The sequence below is a fragment of the Triticum dicoccoides genome, chromosome 7A, assembly GCF_002162155.2.
Source record: "Triticum dicoccoides isolate Atlit2015 ecotype Zavitan chromosome 7A, WEW_v2.0, whole genome shotgun sequence".
NCBI classification, from domain to species: Eukaryota; Viridiplantae; Streptophyta; class Magnoliopsida; order Poales; family Poaceae; genus Triticum; species Triticum dicoccoides.
Genome location: NC_041392.1, coordinates 728,703,266 through 728,721,557, shown reverse-complemented (window position 1 = coordinate 728,721,557; position 18,292 = coordinate 728,703,266). Strand labels below are relative to the sequence as shown.

Sequence of the window (18,292 nt, the reverse complement as noted above, 5' to 3'; positions counted from 1 at the left end):
TAGCTCCAATTCATCAATGTAATGTAGGCATGTATTCCGAATATAGTCATACGTGCTTATGAAAAAGAACTTGCATGACATCTTTTGTCCTACCCTCCCGTGGCAGCGGGGTCCTAGCGGAAACTAAGGGATATTAAGGCCTCCTTTTAATAGAGTACCGGACCAAAGCATTAACACATAGTGAATACATGAACTCCTCAAACTACTGTCATCACCGGAAGTTGTCCCAATTATTGTCACTTCGGGGTTGCCGGATCATAACACATAGTAGGTGTCTATAGACTTGCAAGATAGGATCAAGAACTCTCATATATTGATGAAAACATAATAGGTTCAGATATGAAATCATGGCACTCGGGCCCTAGTGACAAGCATTAAGCATAGCAAAGTCATAGCAACATCAATCTCAGAACATAGTGGATACTAGGGATCAAACCCTAACAAAACTAACTCGATTACATGATAAATCTCATCCAACCCATCACCGTCCAGCAAGCTTATGATGAAATTACTCAAGCACGGCGGTGAGCATAATGAAATTGGTGATGGAGGATGGTTGATGATGACGATGGCGATAGATCCCCCTCTCCGGAGCCCCGAACAGACTCCAGATCAGCCCTTTCGAGAGGTTTTAGGGCTTGGCGGCGGCTTCGTATCGTAAAACGCGATGAATCCTTCTCTCTGATTTTTTCTCTCCCCGAAAGTAAATATATAGAGTTGGAGTTGAGGTCGGAGGAGCTCCAGGTGCCCATGAGGTAGGGGGCACGCCCTGGGGGGGGGGGGTGGCGCGCCCCCACCCTCGTGGCTAGGGTGTGAGCCCCCTGGTCTTCATCTTTTGCAAGGATTTTTTATTATTTCCAAATAGACGTTCCGTGAAGTTTCAGGTCATTCCGAGAACTTTTGTTTCTGCACATAAATAACACCATGGTAATTCTGCTAAAAACAGCGTCAGTCCAGGTTAGTTCCATTCAAATCATGCAAGTTAGAGTCCAAAACAAGGGCAAAAGTGTTTAGAAAAGTAGATACGATGAAGACGTATCAGCTGCATTTTAGCACGGCTGTTGGAGCCAGCGCGGGCGACCGCGCAAAACCAGGCGAACGGCGAACGGCGCGCGGCAAACTAGTTTTTAGAGCGCGCCGCGTAGCACAGCTGTTGGAGATGCTCTAACCACGCTCCAGGCGCCTGCCACCTGCATCTGTTTGCGAGCGCCTCGTGCCAACGCCGCCGCTCTTACGCGAGCCAGCCGCCGACTGCCTTTACTGCCGAGAAGTTTCTGAGTTCCCGTCGATTTTCACGCCTCCCATCGATATCGATCTCTTCCGAGCTTTCATCCTCGCGATCCCTCGACTGTAGTTTCAATCAAACTGATCTCTCTTCCATCGGCTCTTCCTCTAAATCAATGACCCGCAGCCTTTGAAAAACCTAGCTCTAATACCACTTGTTAGAATAAATCCGAGGCATATCGTTAATCATCCGAGGACCAAGCAATCACACGAGCACGACACCGAGATTTGTTAACGAGGTTCATCGATATGGCTACATTGTCGGGGCATGACTACGGGCGCTCCTCCCCGTGACACCGTCACAATACCACACCTCGGTCACCCGGGCACCGGCACACGCCGCCGACTTCCCCTTGCGTGCCTGTGCTATTATGTTGGCATAGGTTACATCGTGTGTCTAGCCCTGCTATATATGAGAGGCCTAGGATACACAAGTGTCCTACTAGGACACGACTCCATATCCTATCTAAACACAATACTATTACAAGTTCAACTATAATCTACCTTGTACACTATATTCGACGCAACTTTAACAAAAACTACGACCAATAATATGTCACATGCTTGGGGCACATAATTAATACCAGATGGGCAACCGGAGAAAGAGAGAGGAAATGCCGGCAAATCCCCATTTTTATCTATTGTATGTGCGCGTGTGAGCGCGTAGGCGCACACTTGAGGAAACATTTTTCCTGGGCACACAATTAAGCTTTAGCATCGATCGCTACTTTTTCATAGTGCATTGCTAATGTTCTTTATCTTGAGGGACGTGTAGGATTGTCTGATGTCACTTTCAGCAACCACCGGTGGCTTATCGCTCCATCACAATCATTACCATTTTCTAAGTTCCCCACCAAAAAAATACATTATTTTTACACAGATGGAGTTTGTAAGCTCAACTTCACCTGAGCTTAGATGAACAGTAAAATTCAAAAATAAATAAAAAGAAAACAACAAAAAATCTGGATTTTTTTATAAGAAACCATGATGTTTTTTCTCTACATGCTTGCTACTTTTCATGATGAAATCACATTTGTGGAAGTGTGGCCAAAAAACAAAATTGATGATTCAAGAAGCACTCTTCTTGGAGCATCAACTTTGGTTTTTCTTCACACCTCCACAAATGTGATTCCATCGCGAAAATTTGCATGCGTGTAGGTGTTTTTTGCCAAAAACATTCAGATTTTTTTATAATGTTGTTTATATTTTTTTGGAATTTACTGTTCACTCAAGATCATGTGAGCTCGAGCTCACAATAGCACTTTCGTATTTTTACCACCATTGCCCCCCTTCTCTGTTATGCTCATAATATTAATAATGCAGCCGCCACGAGTGCGTTAAACTTATCAAACATGTTTTTTTTACTTAGACAACTGTCAAATTGTGGTAAGCAATGGGTTTGTTCTTTTTAGAACTAAGCAACAAAAAGAACTTTTGGCATGTAATGGAAGCATTATCTGAACGGATATCATGTTATCCTAGCGCACACCTTTGCACCTTTGTTTGTAGAGCAACTTCTCATCTCATTGACAGTGGGAGAAACTTTTGTTGGCAAACATAGTAATTAGAGTTTGCACTGGCTGGATTTGGCATTTGTTTTGCATACGTTAAAACCTTAAATGACGAAGATTTGTGGTTGAACAGAGCTAGATAGGTAGGGTGGAAAACAAAAACTTGCCGCATAAATTCAATTGAAGATGCAAATTTCATGCAAATGTTTGTGTCAAACAGCGGCTGCAATTGAATGGAATGTTGTATCTGTGAATCATGATTGATCCGCCAAAAATCATAAATTAAATACAAAAAATGGAGAAGGACGGAAGAATAAATAGCTAGTAGCATACAGGAGCGAATTTTGAACAGGTCAAACTAGCTAGCTCAGTTGACCAAGACGTGCAGTGCGCCTAGCACCACCAAGCCGGCGGCGGAGGCCACCCAGCTGCTCCGGTACGTGGCTCCGGCTGACGGCGAGGGCGGCGCGTCGGGCGCTGGTGCACCGCCTCCGGGAGAGCCCGCAGAGACGTTGACGGCGAGCTTCATACCGCCCATGCAGTGACCGGAGATCTCGCAGATGAACCAGTAGCTCTTGGCCTCGGGGAGAGGAACCTTGTCGAAGCCGGTGTCGTAGGTGGCCAGCACGGAGCCGGTGGCGGAGGGGTCGCACGTCCGGTAAGCGGCCTCCGTCACCTGGTACACGTTGTGCTGGCTCTTGACGTACTCGAACACTGCGTGCACCAGCCACCCCCAAATTAATCGATCGAATCAAATCATGCGCCTGGCGAGTTAGCTAATTGGCTATATATCGAGGTTGATGGAGATACTGACCTAGGACGTCGCCGGGGACGAAGGAGCGGCTCTGCGCCCATGAGGCGTAGTTGGTGCCGGTGTCCCAGCCGTTGATGCCGTCGCCGACCGGGTACTCAGCCGCTGCGGCCGGCCGCCACAGGAGCAGTACGCAGACCAGGGCCACCGCCAGCAGCCGATGGCAGTGAGACGGCGACATATCGGATCGGATCGGCGGATGCTTGTTGATCGAGCTTATGTTTTTCGACAAAACTTGTTGATCGAGCTTGATGAAAGGGTTAGGTAGAGATATCTCGGTTAGGTGGGTAATGGAAAGGCGTTGACGTGCTGTGATGGACACTAGTCTCACGGCTTTGTGGCCATATATGTATGCCCACTAGTCGACGTGACAAGGTGACCGGCCGGCGGCCGTGGACCCGTTATTCTCGAGCGCGTGACATGATCGATGATGATTATGTGATCCATGATTGATCGGGTCCATTAACGGAGCTGGTAATAGCAGATGTGATGAGAGATGATGTCAAAGCGTATATGGTACAGTATATGATCCACCAGCAGACAACTTGTTCTAGCTCCACGACATATGGAGCAGAACGAAGGACGCCGTACATGGACAAGGTTAAGTTTTCCACATGTTGATATGACCGTTTCTCCTTCGTGTTGTGTGTAGTTTTGTGTCTTGTGTTGTTATCTTATTTCATTTGACTTGGAAATCTTGTTGTGATTGGCAGACAAGAGGCCAAGATGAATTTGCTTTTTTGCAACAAGTGGTTGCGCTGAAAGAGCATGTGCTTCTCTTCTCTCTGACCTTGGAAACTCATATTAATCTTAGGCTCTTAGCATCAAGAAACAGTACTTTGCTTATTGGGAAATGTTATGTCCGCTCCTATCAATATTAACTTTCACTGATTTACTACAACTTATCTAAATCAGCGGTAATTAATATAGACCGGAGGGAGTATTAAACTAAAAGTTTAACACGAAATAATGTTGTAGAAAGTGTACCTATCCACATTTGTATAAAATGTGGGCAACTTAAGTATTATTGATGGAGAAAGTGTACCTCCCAAAGAAACAAATGCGGAAAGAATGAAAGCAAAACAAAAAACCGGAGAAGAAAAAAAGAAAAGAAACAAAAGAAAACCAAAAAAGCGTTGAAAACCAAGAAAGAAACAAAAAAACCAAAGGATGAAACAAAAATGAGTAAGAAAAGAAAAACAAGGAAAAACCATGAATGAAACAAAAGAAAAAAAATCAAAGAAGAATTAAGAAAATCCCGGAGAAAACCAAATAAATGAAGAAAAAAAAGAGAGAAACCAGTAAAAACAGGAAAAAAAATGAACTAGTGTGAAAACCGATTCTGTTTCTTTCTAGTAAGTCGCGCCCTACTTGTTGTACATCAACTCGATGCTGGCGCACTGGCTAGCAGTGCCTCGAAGAATCGGGGAGATCCCAAGATCAACCACTCGTGCGCACCATTTCTAACTATATTTTGTTCCGAAAATATGCGCTAACGGGCCGGCCCGGTACTCTAGCCCCTCGATGCAAGAGATCCACCCTTCTTGTTTAAAGCGAGACATAGCTCTCGCGGTTGTATAAGAGCATCGTCGGTGAGACCTTTGGGCCGGCCCAGGTTCCTAGATAAGATTGTTAGATTTTCTCCACTGTTTTTTTCTCAAGGTTACATTTGTTTAGATCCTTTGTTTTTTTAATATATTTTCGAATTACATATCTTTCAAAAATTAAGTTTGTGTCATTTCCAGAAGATGTTCCGGTAGTTTTAGAAAGAAAAACCGTTTCATTCAGAAAAAAATGTTTCAATGTGTATTTCAGTTTGTTAACATGCATGCGTAAAAATGATCAAAATCATGTGTTTGAGAAACTATTAGTCATATTTTGAAAATAGTTAAACATGTAGTAAAAATGCTTCAGGTGAATGCGGAAAATGTGCAATGCATATGAAAAATAGTAGACATCAAAACATATATTTTAGAAAAAAAACATTTATTTTAATTTTTTAAACGTGTCTAAAAACTGCATTTTATATAGGGAAATATATACTGGAATATATATATAATGTATGAAAAAATAGACAAAACAATATTAGGAAAAAACATTCGATGTGGATAAAAAATGCACAACATGTACACAAAATGTAGAAACTAAAACATATATTTGAAAAAAATGTTAAACTTCTATACGAAATATGTCCCTATTGTATACGAAAAATATACAACATAGATAAAAAATATGCATGTTTTGAAAATAGGAAAGAAAAGAAAAGATAGAATAAAACAAAACAAAAAAAATGATGAAAAAACACTGAAAATAAAATTCCAAAAAAGAAAACCAATGAAACCATAAATAAAAAACATATAGAGGAAAATAGAATAAAAACATCCCCTGAAAAGAGAAGAAAACCATGAACAGAAGACGCAGAACGAGAAAAGAATAAGAAATTTACAAAAACCAATGACAACCATAAACAAAAACACAAAAAAGGAAATAAAAAAATGAAAATAAAAGTGAAGAAAACCGATGAGAAACAAAAGGAAAACACACTAAAAAGAAAAATAAGAAGAAAACCATAAAAAGCAAAGCGAAAAATGAATAAGGAAAGATAAAAAAAGAAAGGAATAACCTATAAAAGGACGGTGTTTGGCTGGACCATAGGCACGGATGCTGCTGGCGACGTAAGACTATATCTCGCCTGCTGCCAGATATAGCCCCGGGGTGCCAACTTCTATAACTTGCTTTTAGCGAGCAGTAGAGTAGCTCGTTCCTTAAGGCCGCCTCGTATATACTAGAAAGAAGTGTAGTTTGAACCCCCAAAATCAAGCCCTGAGTGGTTTCATGCCACATCTGAAGCTGTTTTGCTGGTGGTATTGTAATTAGGCGCATCTGACTAGGTACTGACTTGGCATGCTGTTGTAATTACGCCGTCGGTATAATTTTCCCCCGATTCAGTTAAATTTTTCTAAAATGCATGATAATTAGTTTTAAATTTTGGTTAAACTTTTGAAGCACATGCTGAACGTTTTTAATGTATGTTGCCCTTTTTAGGTACACAATGAATATTTTGAAATCTGCAACCTTTTCTTAAAATACACACGAACATTTTTAAAATACATGTTGGCTTTTTCTGAATTACACAGTGAACAGTTACTATTGCATGCAAAAAAAATTACTACATGGAGAAATTTTCCAAAAATACGCATTGAACATTTGCTTAATACGAGATGAAAATTTACTAGCATGCGATGGTATTTTAATACAATATGGACATTTTTCAGATAGAAGATGAATTATTTTACAAATACACGTTTAAAAAAATGCATGATAATTTTTTTAAATACACAATGAACATTTTATTAAACGCGATGAACATTCGTTACATGCACAATGAACCTTTTTTTTAATGCAGGATGCTAATTTTTGAATACACACCAAACAGCCTTCATAATATGCGATGAATATTTCCTCAAAAATGGTGAACGATTCTGAAACACATGGTGAACATTTTTTGAAAACCGATAAAAACATAGAAGGAACCTATTTTTAAATAAAAAATTAGTTTATTTATTTGAAAAAAATAAAAATAAAAGGGAAGCAAAAAAGGAAATGAAAAGGAAATAAACACAACAGAAAATAGAAACCGCGGTAAAAAAATAAACGAGAAAGAAACCAGCAAACTCGCAGTCCACGCTTGGAGTGATCAATCACATATGGAAGTGTAGTCATTGGAGCAATCGTTCATGACCACATCTAGTGCAACATCTAGTGCGCTCTTGCTTTAGTGTAGTATGCTTTTGAGGCGGAGGTCTTATCCCGAAGGAAGCCGTTAAACTAATGCTACAGATAATAACCCAGCCTTGTGTCATTCAATCTGACTGCGCCAAGCTGGTTGACTGCCTAAGAGAGAGACGACAGATCCAACCTAGGACATTGTAGATTGGAACAACTAATGGGGGTTGTAGGATAGGATGCTCCTAATCTTGTAGCAGACTTTTATGGCTGTAATTTGTAACTACACTCATTCATAAAGTTCCCCTGTTTGTCACCTATTTTTTTTAAATAAAAACAAGTACTTAAATTGGGAGCTCCTATTTTGCGCTTCAGGCGCCAGGGAAGCTCCCAGACGCACACACGCCGGTGCTGGTGGGCGGGCCCATGTACACATTGAACATTTTAGAAAAAAAGGAAAACTCACAAAAAAAGGAAAAATATTGTAGAATTCAAAAAATTCATGGATTTTGGAAAAAGGTTCATGAACTTGAAAAAAGTTCATCAATTTGGAAAATAGTCCATCAATTTTGAAAACAGTTCATCAAATTTGAAAAAAAATCACCAATTTTGGAAAAAGTTCATCGAATTGAAATAAAGTTATCAATTCTGAAAAAAAAATTCATCAAATTTGAAAAAAGTTCATCGAAATTGAAAAAAACTTCAGGATTTTAAAAAATGTGCACAAATTTGAAAAAAAGGTTCATCAATTTTAAAAAAGTTCATTGATTTTTTTTTAAAATTCATCGATATGGATATAAATTTCACATATTTGCAATGAATTCATCAAACCAGGAAAAAGAAAAAAACATAAAACAAAAAGTAAGAAAGGAAATAAGAAATAAGAATGAAAAGTTTAATCTTACCAGATCCTGCTAGGTGGCGCGTTGGATACACCATCGTAACTATATGCGGGAGGTCGATCATTTGAATATCAATCAGCGCACTTGTTTTTGCGGGATAAAACACAACTAGATGCACCGGCCCAGTACGGGGCGCTTCAAGCGCTTGTTTGTAAAATACATAGTAACGGACGCCCGAAACGCCACATAGGAATCACTACTTAAACTACCAAAAACAAGTAGTAATAGTGAAAAATAGGCCGAAGCAATAGTCGGCATGATCTATGTACATTGATGGACTAACATTGAAGGCTCAATAGAGCGGAGTCCAATATGGATAATAAACTTGTGGGAGTAACTACTTGGAGGTTGCCAAAGGGTAACCTCCTGTAGGGTCACACATGGGATCATGTTGGTCTTTCACGTGGTGATCAGTGGGAGGGTCTATGGCCCAATTCAATCGAGAGGATGATGTGGCATTCAGTGGGATTTTCTCCTTGTTCTCTTTCTCTTATTCTTTCATTATTATTTTTGGGGTTTTCCTGGTTCTCTCACGTGCAGGTTGCGACGGGAGTACGGGTTGCACTGCACTATCGAAAAAGCAGGTGTTGCACCAAACGCAATATACAAATTGTGTTTGGAGTACAACGTGATCCACGCTTTGGAGTAGAAGTTACACCGGGAGGGGGGGAGGGGGGGGGGGGTACATGTTACACCGAGGAGTACAAGTTGTAAAATAATGGAAGCACATGTTGCATTGCCCATGAAGTATAAGTTATATTGCATGGGTAACACAAATTGTACTGCACGGCGACAAATTTCCCTAAATGGAAGTACACTACCCACGATGTAGTACGACTATGCTATCTCGGGGAGTACATGTATGTGATTTCAGGGAGCACAAAGTTGTGTAAAAAAAGCGTGTCTAAACCTATCACCATGGGATCTAATTTCGAAGATATCGTCCCGAGGAACACTAGAGTGAAAACGGTTAAAAACTTCAACACTCGGTTAAGAGTTGTTTTATTTTGAAAAGCAGATCCAATAAAAATATTCTCGTACGCCAACCCGCCTATCCCCATCCATGGGAAAGCCCACCAAAACTAGCTGGTGGTGACAAGTGGGCGCACGTGTGTTGTGCCACTTGTTGCCACTAGAGGAGTTTGGAAGTAACCTTTGCAAGGGGTACCCCTTAACTAGTGATTTCACAAACTTGTTGATTCACATCATAAAAAAGGTAAGGCTTCGACAAACACACATGATAAATAGTGCAAGCACGGCTGAGGTCCAACTAACACGGAGAGGACTTAACCTACCTATACTCTAAAGTGCGTGTTGTTTCCATAATTTTCTAAAACAAAAAAAATAGTTTCGAGTTTTAAAAAGTGGGTTCACAAGAACTAGAAAAATTTCTAGATTAAGTGCCTCCGACTGTCGGTAGAGAATTAGCAAACACGTTTTCCCATAAGGTAGTTGTTACGTAAGAAACATCAAATTAAGAAGTAAGATACCGACTTTACAAAAGAATAGAGTGCACACTAATATTAAGAACATAGAAAGAAAAGAAAGGAATGCCCAAAAGCCAAACAAAAAAATGAAGCTTATCTCACATCCCTATCCACGAGTAATCATGTGCTAATGAACAAAGGGAAAACATCAAGAACACAAAAGTAATAGAAAGAAATGGCAAAAAGCGACAAAGATTGAAGATATCGCATGTGTTATCGCTATCCACTAAAGATCCACAAGCTATGACCAGCAATGGAGAGACGAAACATTGCTTCTCTTTTGGTAACACATCAAGGAAAAAAAGTTATGGCCACACGGCACGATGGTCACATACGTATGAAAGTATAAAGATAAGGAGGATCTAGAACACGATGCCGCATTCTTCCCTTGAAAATGTCATTCATTTTAGAAAGAAAGGCCTTCGCCCGCCTTGTTTGCTTTTAGCCTGAACATTCCTACCAAATATTGGCATGCCTAATGTTTTCTTAGCTCTTTACTTGCCAATGAGTTGGCAAAATTTGTACTAGAATGGCCATTAAGTAATTGACATGTGAAAAAATCGACAACCAACCAAACATAGAACTTGTTTTGATCATGACCAAAAAATTGGTAGGGTAAATATTGGCTACCATCGAAACAGAAGAAAGCCCTTTTATGGAATGTTGGGTCCATCTGGACCAACAAACAAGCACAACAAAAAATATGAAGCCAATTGCTTGTTGCTAGCCACGCCAACTAGGCACCCAGGGCATACAAACCGCTCGCCTCTTTACCGTTTATATGTAAAATATGCTATTTAGAGGTCTTATAAGCCTTTTAGACATTCTACGGTGACATGTCATCATAATCAGCGGTGAAGCCAACAATCTGGCAAGGGTTGGCTGCTGCCATACATAACATCTCCCATGTATACTAAATCTATGCATTACTTCGTTGTAGGTTTGAGCTGAGCCGCATATACTAGTAATCTCAGGGGAAAATTGTTCATGCGCGTCCGCCACGAGTAACAGTTCCATAGAGACAACATCCAACACAACATAATAGGTCGTGTCATTTACTTTTTCGTACACGATCACTTGTAGAATATCATCTATATCTATATCTATACCAATATAAAAAAAAATCAAAGGAGCAGATCCAATTAATCTCGGCCATCAAACCATGCCAATCCAATGGCCTAGATTGTTCCAATGGCAAGCTCTTAACATGTTGAGCGTGCAATTGATAGCATACCAAATATCAACATCTATATTAATCTTATAATTAACACGTAATTGATATCCTACCTAATATCAATGTGCAGTTGATTTTCTCCCTAATATCGACTGCATTGCACGTGCTCATTTGCTAGTATGCGAAGAGAACCAAATTTTGCACCGTATTTTCACACCAATGTGCAAAGAGTCCAACATTGCACATATTTGAGCATAAAAAGTCCATGTGCGGTTATGGGAAACACCAAGATAATACACCCATCCTTATCTTTTCCGAGTGTCTACTCTCGCACGACTGAGTGCCGGTTTCGATGGCCCCTAGCCACTCATCGGTACACTCAGTCTATATATGTCCATAGGGTAAACTGTCATGAAAATATACATTACTCGCTGACATACTGTTGGGTAACGTATAATTTTAAAAAAAAATTCCTACGCACATGCAAGATCATGGTGATGCACAACAACAAGAGGGGAGAGTATTGTCCACGTACCCTCGTAGACCGAAAGCGGAAGCGTTAGCATAACGCGGTTGATGTAGTCGTACGTCTTCACGATCCGACCGATCAAGTACCGAACGTACGGCACCTCCGAGTTCAGCACACGTTCAGCCCGATGACGTCCCTCGAACTCCGATCCAGCCGAGTGTTGAGGGAGAGTTTCGTCAGCACGACGGCGTGGTGACGATGATGATGTCCTATCGACGTAGGGCTTCGCCTAAGCACTGCTACAATATTATCGAGGTGAACTATGGTGGAGGGGGGCACCGCACACGGCTAAAAGATCAAATGATCAATTGTTGTGTCTCTAGGGTGCCCCCTGCCCCCATATATAAAGGAGCAAGGGGGGAGGTGCGGCCGGCCAGGAGGGGCGCGCCAGGAGGAGTCCTACTCCTACCGGGAGTAGGACTCCCTCCCTTTTCCTTGTTGGATTAGGAGAAGAGGGGAAAGAGGTGGAGGAGAAGAAGGAAAGGGGGGGGGGGCGCCGCCCCCTTCTCCTTGTCCTATTCGGACTAGGGGGGAGGGGCGCGCGGCCCTTGCCCTGGCCGCCTCTCCTCTTCTCCACTAAGGCCCACTATGGCCCATTAACCCCCGGGGGGTTCCGGTAACCCCTCCAGTACTCCGGTAAAATCCCGATTTCACCCGAAACACTTCCGATATCCGAATATAGGCTTCCAATATATCAATTTTCATGTCTCGACCATTTTGAGACTCCTCGTCATATCCGTGATCATATCCGGGACTCCGAACAACCTTCGGTACATCAAAATATATAAACTCATAATATAACTGTCATCGAAACGTTAAGCGTGCGGACCCTACGGGTTCGAGAACTATGTAGACATGACCGAGACACGTCTCTGGTAAATAACCAATAGCGGAACCTGGATGCTCATATTGGCTCCCACATATTCCATGAAGATCTTTATCGGTCAGACCGCATAACAACATACGTTGTTCCCTTTGTCATCGGTATGTTACTTGCCCGAGATTCGATCGTCGGTATCTCAATACCTAGTTCAATCTCGTTACCGGCAAGTCTCTTTACTCGTTCTGTAATACATCATCCCGCAACTAACTCATTAGTTGCAATGCTTGCAAGGCTTAAGTGATGTGTATTACCGAGAGGGCCCAGAGATACCTCTCCGACAATCGGAGTGACAAATCCTAATCTCGAAATACGCCAACCCAACAAGTACCCTCGGAGACACCTGTAGAGCACCATTATAATCACCCAGTTACGTTGTGATATTTGGTAGCACACAAAGTGTTCCTCCGGTAAACGGGAGTTGCATAATCTCATAGTCATAGGAACATGTATAAGTCATGAAGAAAACAATAGCAACATACTAAACGATCGAGTGCTAAGCTAACAGAATGGGTCAAGTCAATCACATCATTCTCCTAATGATGTGATCCCGTTAATCAAATGACAACTCATGTAAATGGCTAGGAAACATAACCATCTTTGATTAACAAGCTAGTCAAGTAGACGCATACTAGTGACACTCTGTTTGTCTATGTATTCACACATGTATTACGTTTCCGGTTAATAAAATTCTAGCATGAATAATAAACATTTATCATGAGAATAAGGAAAGAAATAATAACTTTATTATTGCCTCTCGGGCATATTTCCTTCAGTCTCCCACTTGCACTAGATTCAATAATCTAGATTACACAGTAATGATTCTAACACCCATGGAGCCTTGGTGTTGATCATGTTTTGCTCGTGAAAGAGGCTTAGTCAATGGGTCTGCAACATTCAGATCCGTATGTATCTTGCAAATTTATATGTCTCCCACCTGGACTAGTTCCCGGATGGAATTGAAGCCTCTCTTGATGTGCTTGGTTCTATTGTGAAATCTGGATTCCTTCGCCAAGGCAATTGCACCAGTATTATCACAAAAGATTTTCATTGGACCCGATGCACTAGGAATGACACCTAGATCGGATATGAACTCCTTCATCCAGACTCCTTCATTTGATGCTTCCGAAGCAGCTATGTACTCCGCTTCACACGTAGATCCCGCCACGACGCTTTGTTTAGAACTGCACCAACTGACAGCTCCACCGTTCAATGTAAACACGTATCCGGTTTGCGATTTAGAATCGTCCGGATCAGTGTCAAAGCTTGCATCGACGTAACCATTTACGACTAGCTCTTTGTCACCTCCATAAACAAGAAACATATCCTTAGTCCTTTTCAGGTATTTCAGGATGTTCTTGACCGCTGTCCAGTGATCCACTCCTGGATTACTTTGGTACCTCCCTGCTAGACTTATAGCAAGGCACACATCAGGTCTGGTACACAGCATTGCATACATGATAGAGCCTATGGATGAAGCATAGGGAACATCTTTCATTTTCTCACTATCTTCTGCAGTGGTCGGGCATTAAGTCTTACTCAACTTCACACCTTGTATCACAGGCAAGAACCCTTTCTTTGCTTGATCCATTTTGAACTTCTTCAAAACTTTGTCAAGGTATGTGCTTTGTGAAAGTCCAATTAGGCGTCTTGATCTATCTCTATAGATCTTGATGCCCAATATATAAGCAGCTTCACCGAGGTCTTTCATTGAAAAACTTTTATTCAAGTATCCCTTTATGCTATCTAGAAATTCTATATCATTTCCAATCAACAATATATCATCCACATATAATATCAGAAATGCTACAGAGCTCCCACTCACTTTCTTGTAAATACAGGCTTCTCCAAAAGTCTGTAAAAAACCAAATGCTTTGATCACACTATCAAAGTGTTTATTCCAACTCCGAGAGGCTTGCACCAGTCCATAAATGGATCCCTGGAGCTTGCACACTTTGTTAGCTCCCTTTGGATCGACAAAACCTTTCGGTTGCATCATATACAACTCTTCTTCCAGAAATTCATTCAGGAATGCAGTTTTGACATCCATTTGCCAAATTTCATAATCATAAAATGCGGCAATTGCTAACATGATTCAGACAGACTTAAGCATCGCTACGCGTGAGAAAGTCTCATCGTAGTCAATCCCTTGAACTTGTCGAAAATCTTTTGCAACAAGTTGAGCTTTATAGATAGTAACATTACCGTCAGCATCAGTCTTCTTCTTGAAGATCCATTTATTCTCAATGGCTTGCCGATCATCGGGCAAGTCAGCCAAAGTCCACACTTTGTTCTCATACATGGATCCCATCTCAGATTTCATGGCCTCAAGCCATTTTGCGGAATCTGGGCTCACCGTCGCTTCTTCATAGTTCGTAGGTTCGTCATGGTCTAGTAACATAACCTCCAGAATGTTGGAAATATGCCCTAGAGGAAATAATAAAATGGTTATTATTATATTTCTTTGTTCATGATAATTGTCTATTGTTCATGCTATAATTGTGTTATCCGGAAATCGTAATACATGTGTGAATACATAGACCACAACACGTCCCTAGTGAGCCTCTAGTTGACTAGCTCGTTGATCAAAAGATAGTCATGGTTTCCTGACTATGGACATTGGATGTCATTGATAACGGGATCACATCATTAGGAGAATGATGTGATGGACAAGACCCAATCCTAAGCATAGCTCAAAGATCGTGTAGTTCGTTTGCTGTAGCTTTTCCGAATGTCAAGTATCATTTCCTTAGACCATGAGATTGTGCAACTCCCGGATACCGTAGGAGTGCTTTGGGTGTGCCAAACGTCACAACGTAACTGGGTGACTATAAAGGTACACTACAGGTATCTCCGAAAGTGTCTGTTGGGTTGGCATGAATTGAGACTGGGATTTGTCACTCCGTATGACAGAGAGGTATCTCTGGGCCCACTCGGTAATGCATCATCATAATGAGCTCAATGTGACCAAGTGGTTGATCATGGGATCATGCATTACGGTACGAGTAAAGTGACTTGCCGGTAACGAGATTGAACGAGGTATTGGGATACCGACGATCGAGTCTCGAGCAAGTAACGTACCGACTGACAAAGGGAATTGTATACGGATTGATTGAATCCTCGACATCGTGGTTCATCCGATGAGATCATCGAGGAGCATGTGGGAGCCAACATGGATATCCAGATCCCGCTGTTGGTTATTGACCGGAGAGTCGTCTCGGTCATGTCTGCGTGTCTCCCGAATCCGTAGGGTCTACACACTTAAGGTTCGGTGACGCTAGGGTTGTTGAGATATTAGTATACGGTAACCCAAAAGTTGTTCGGAGTCCCGGATGAGATCCCGGACGTCACGAGGAGTTCCGGAATGGTCCGGAGGTGAAGATTTATATATAGGAAGTCAAGTTTCTGCCATCGGGAAAGTTTCGGGGGTAATCGGTATTGTACTGGGACCACCGGAAGGGTCCCGGGGGTCCACCCGGTGGGGCCACCTATCCCGGAGGGCCCCATGGGCTGAAGTGGGAGGGGAACCAGCCCCTAGTGGGCTGGTGCACCCCCCTTGGGCCTCCCCCTGCGCCTAGGGTTGGAAACCCTAGGGGTGGGGGGCGCCCCACTTGCCTTGGGGGGCAAGCCACCCCCTTGGCCGCCGCCCCCCCTTGGAGATTGGATCTCCTAGGGCCGGTGCCCCCCTAGGCACCGTATATATAGTGGGAGGGAGGGAGGGCAGTCGCACCCTATCCCCTGGCCTCTCCCTCTCCCTCCCGTGACACTCCTCCATCTCCCTGTGCTTGGCGAAGCCCTGCCGAGATCACCGTTGCTTCCACCACCACGCCATTGTGCTGCTGGATCTTCATTAACCTCACCTTTCCCCTTGCTGGGTCAAGTTGGAGGATACGTCTTCCCAACCGTACGTGTGTTGAATGCGGAGGTGCCGTCCGTTCGGCGCTAGGTCATCGGTGATTTGGATCACGACAAGTACGACTCCATCAACCCCGTTCTCTTGAACGCTTCCGCGCGTGATCTACAAGGGTATGTAGATGCACTCCTTTCTCCCTCGTTGCTATATGACTCCATAGATTGATCTTGGTGATGCGTAGAATATTTTAAAATTCTGCTACGTTCCCCAACACAGAACAGGATTACCGTACCACGCTGGTGCGGATCTTACTCTGCTTGACCTACGAGGTTCAGTAACAACTTGATCTGAAGTTTCATGATCATCATCATTAACTTCCTCACTAATTGGTGTAGGCATCATAGGAACGGGTTTCTGTGATGAACTACTTTCCAATAAGGGAGCAGGTATAGTTACCTCATCAAGTTCTACTTTCCTCCCACTCACTTCTTTCGAGAGAAACTCCTTCTCTAGAAAGGATCCATTCTTAGCAATGAATGTCTTGACTTCAAATCTATGATAGAAGGTGTACCCAACAGTCTCCTTTGGGTATCCTATGAAGACACATTTCTCCGATTTGGGTTCGAGCTTATCAGGTTGAAGCTTTTTCACATAAGCATCGCAGCCCCAAACTTTAAGAAACGACAACTTTGGTTTCTTGCCAAACCACACTTCATAAGGCGTCGTCTCAACGGATTTCGATGGTGCCCTATTTAATGTGAATGCAGCCGTCTCTAAAGCATAACCCCAAAACGATAGCGGTAAATTAGTAAGAGACATCATAGATCGCACCATATCTAGTAAAGTATGATTACGACGTTCGGACACACCATTACGCTGTGGTGTTCCGGGTGGCGTGAGTTGCGAAACTATTCCGCATTGTTTCAAATGTAGACCATACTCGCAACTCAAATATTCTCCTCCATGATCAGATCATATAAACTTTATTTTCTTGTTACGATGATTTTCAACTTCACTCTGAAATTCTTTGAACTTTTCAAATGTTTCAGACTTATGTTTCATTAAGTAGATATACCCATATCTTCTCAAATCATCTGTGAAGGTGAGAAAATAACGATATCCGCCGCGAGCGTCAACATTCATCGGACCACATACATCTGTATGTATGATTTCTAACAAATCTGTTGCTCTCTCCATAGTACCGGGGAACAACGTTTTAGTCATCTTGCCCATGAGGCACGGTTCGCAAGTACCAAGTGATTCATAATCAAGTGGTTCCAAAAGTGCATCAGTATGGAGTTTCTTCATGCGCTTTACACCAATATGACCTAAACGGCAGTGCCACAAATAAGTTGCACTATCATTATCAACTCTGCATCTTTTGGCTTCAACATTATGAATATGTGTATCACTACTATCGAGATTCATCAAAAATAGACCACTCTTCAAGGGTGCATGACCATAAAAGATATTACTCATATAAATAGAACAACCATTATTCTCAGATTTAAATGAATAACCGTCTCGCATCAAACAAGATCCAGATATAATGTTCATGCTCAACGCTGGCACCAAATAACAATTATTTAGGTCTAATACTAATACCGAAGGTAGATGTAGAGGTAGCGTGCCGACGGCGATCACATCGACTTTGGAACCGTTTCCCACGCGCATCGTCACCTCGTCCTTGGCCAGTGTTCGCTTAATCCGTAGTCCCTGTTTTGAGTTGCAAATATTAGCAACAGAACCAGTATCAAATACCCAGGTGCTACTGCGAGCTCTGGTAAGGTACGCATCAATAACATGTATATCACATATACCTTTGTTCACCTTGCCATCCTTCTTATCCGCCAAGTACTTGGGGCGGTTCCGCTTCCAGTGACCAGTCTGCTTGCAGTAGAAGCACTCAGTCTCAGGCTTAGGTCCAGACTTGGGTTTCTTATCTTGAGCAGCAACTTGCTTGCTGTTCTTCTTGAAGTTCCCCTTCTTCTTCCCTTTGCCCTTTTTCTTGAAACTGGTGGTCTTATTGACCATCAACACTTGATGCTCTTTCTTGATTTCTACCTCCGCAGCCTTTAGCATTGTGAAGAGCTCGGGAATCGTCTTATCCATCCCTTGCATGTTATAGTTCATCA

The 18,292-nt window shown here is 42.3% G+C and overlaps 1 protein-coding gene across 1 annotated transcript; it reads right to left on the bottom strand.

The window, feature by feature from the left end:
* Positions 1-2,948: 2,948 nt before the first annotated feature.
* LOC119330735 (basic blue protein-like) lies at positions 2,949-3,912 on the bottom strand. Its single transcript, XM_037603858.1, has 2 exons — positions 3,610-3,912; positions 2,949-3,509 (listed from the first exon to the last, which is right to left on the bottom strand). The coding sequence occupies exons 1-2, from the start codon at positions 3,785-3,787 to the stop codon at positions 3,163-3,165; spliced, it is 525 nt and encodes a 174-aa protein (XP_037459755.1). The 5' UTR covers positions 3,788-3,912; the 3' UTR covers positions 2,949-3,162.
* Positions 3,913-18,292: the final 14,380 nt, after the last annotated feature.

Bases quoted from the DNA above. Each gene is read 5' to 3' on its own strand.
- LOC119330735 (XM_037603858.1), bottom strand. From the start codon at position 3,787: ATGTCGCCGTCTCACTGCCATCGGCTGCTGGCGGTGGCCCTGGTCTGC. The intron at 3,510-3,609 runs GTCAGTATCTCC...TGGTGCACGCAG, and splicing joins CGTCCCCGGCGACGTCCTAG to TGTTCGAGTACGTCAAGAGC.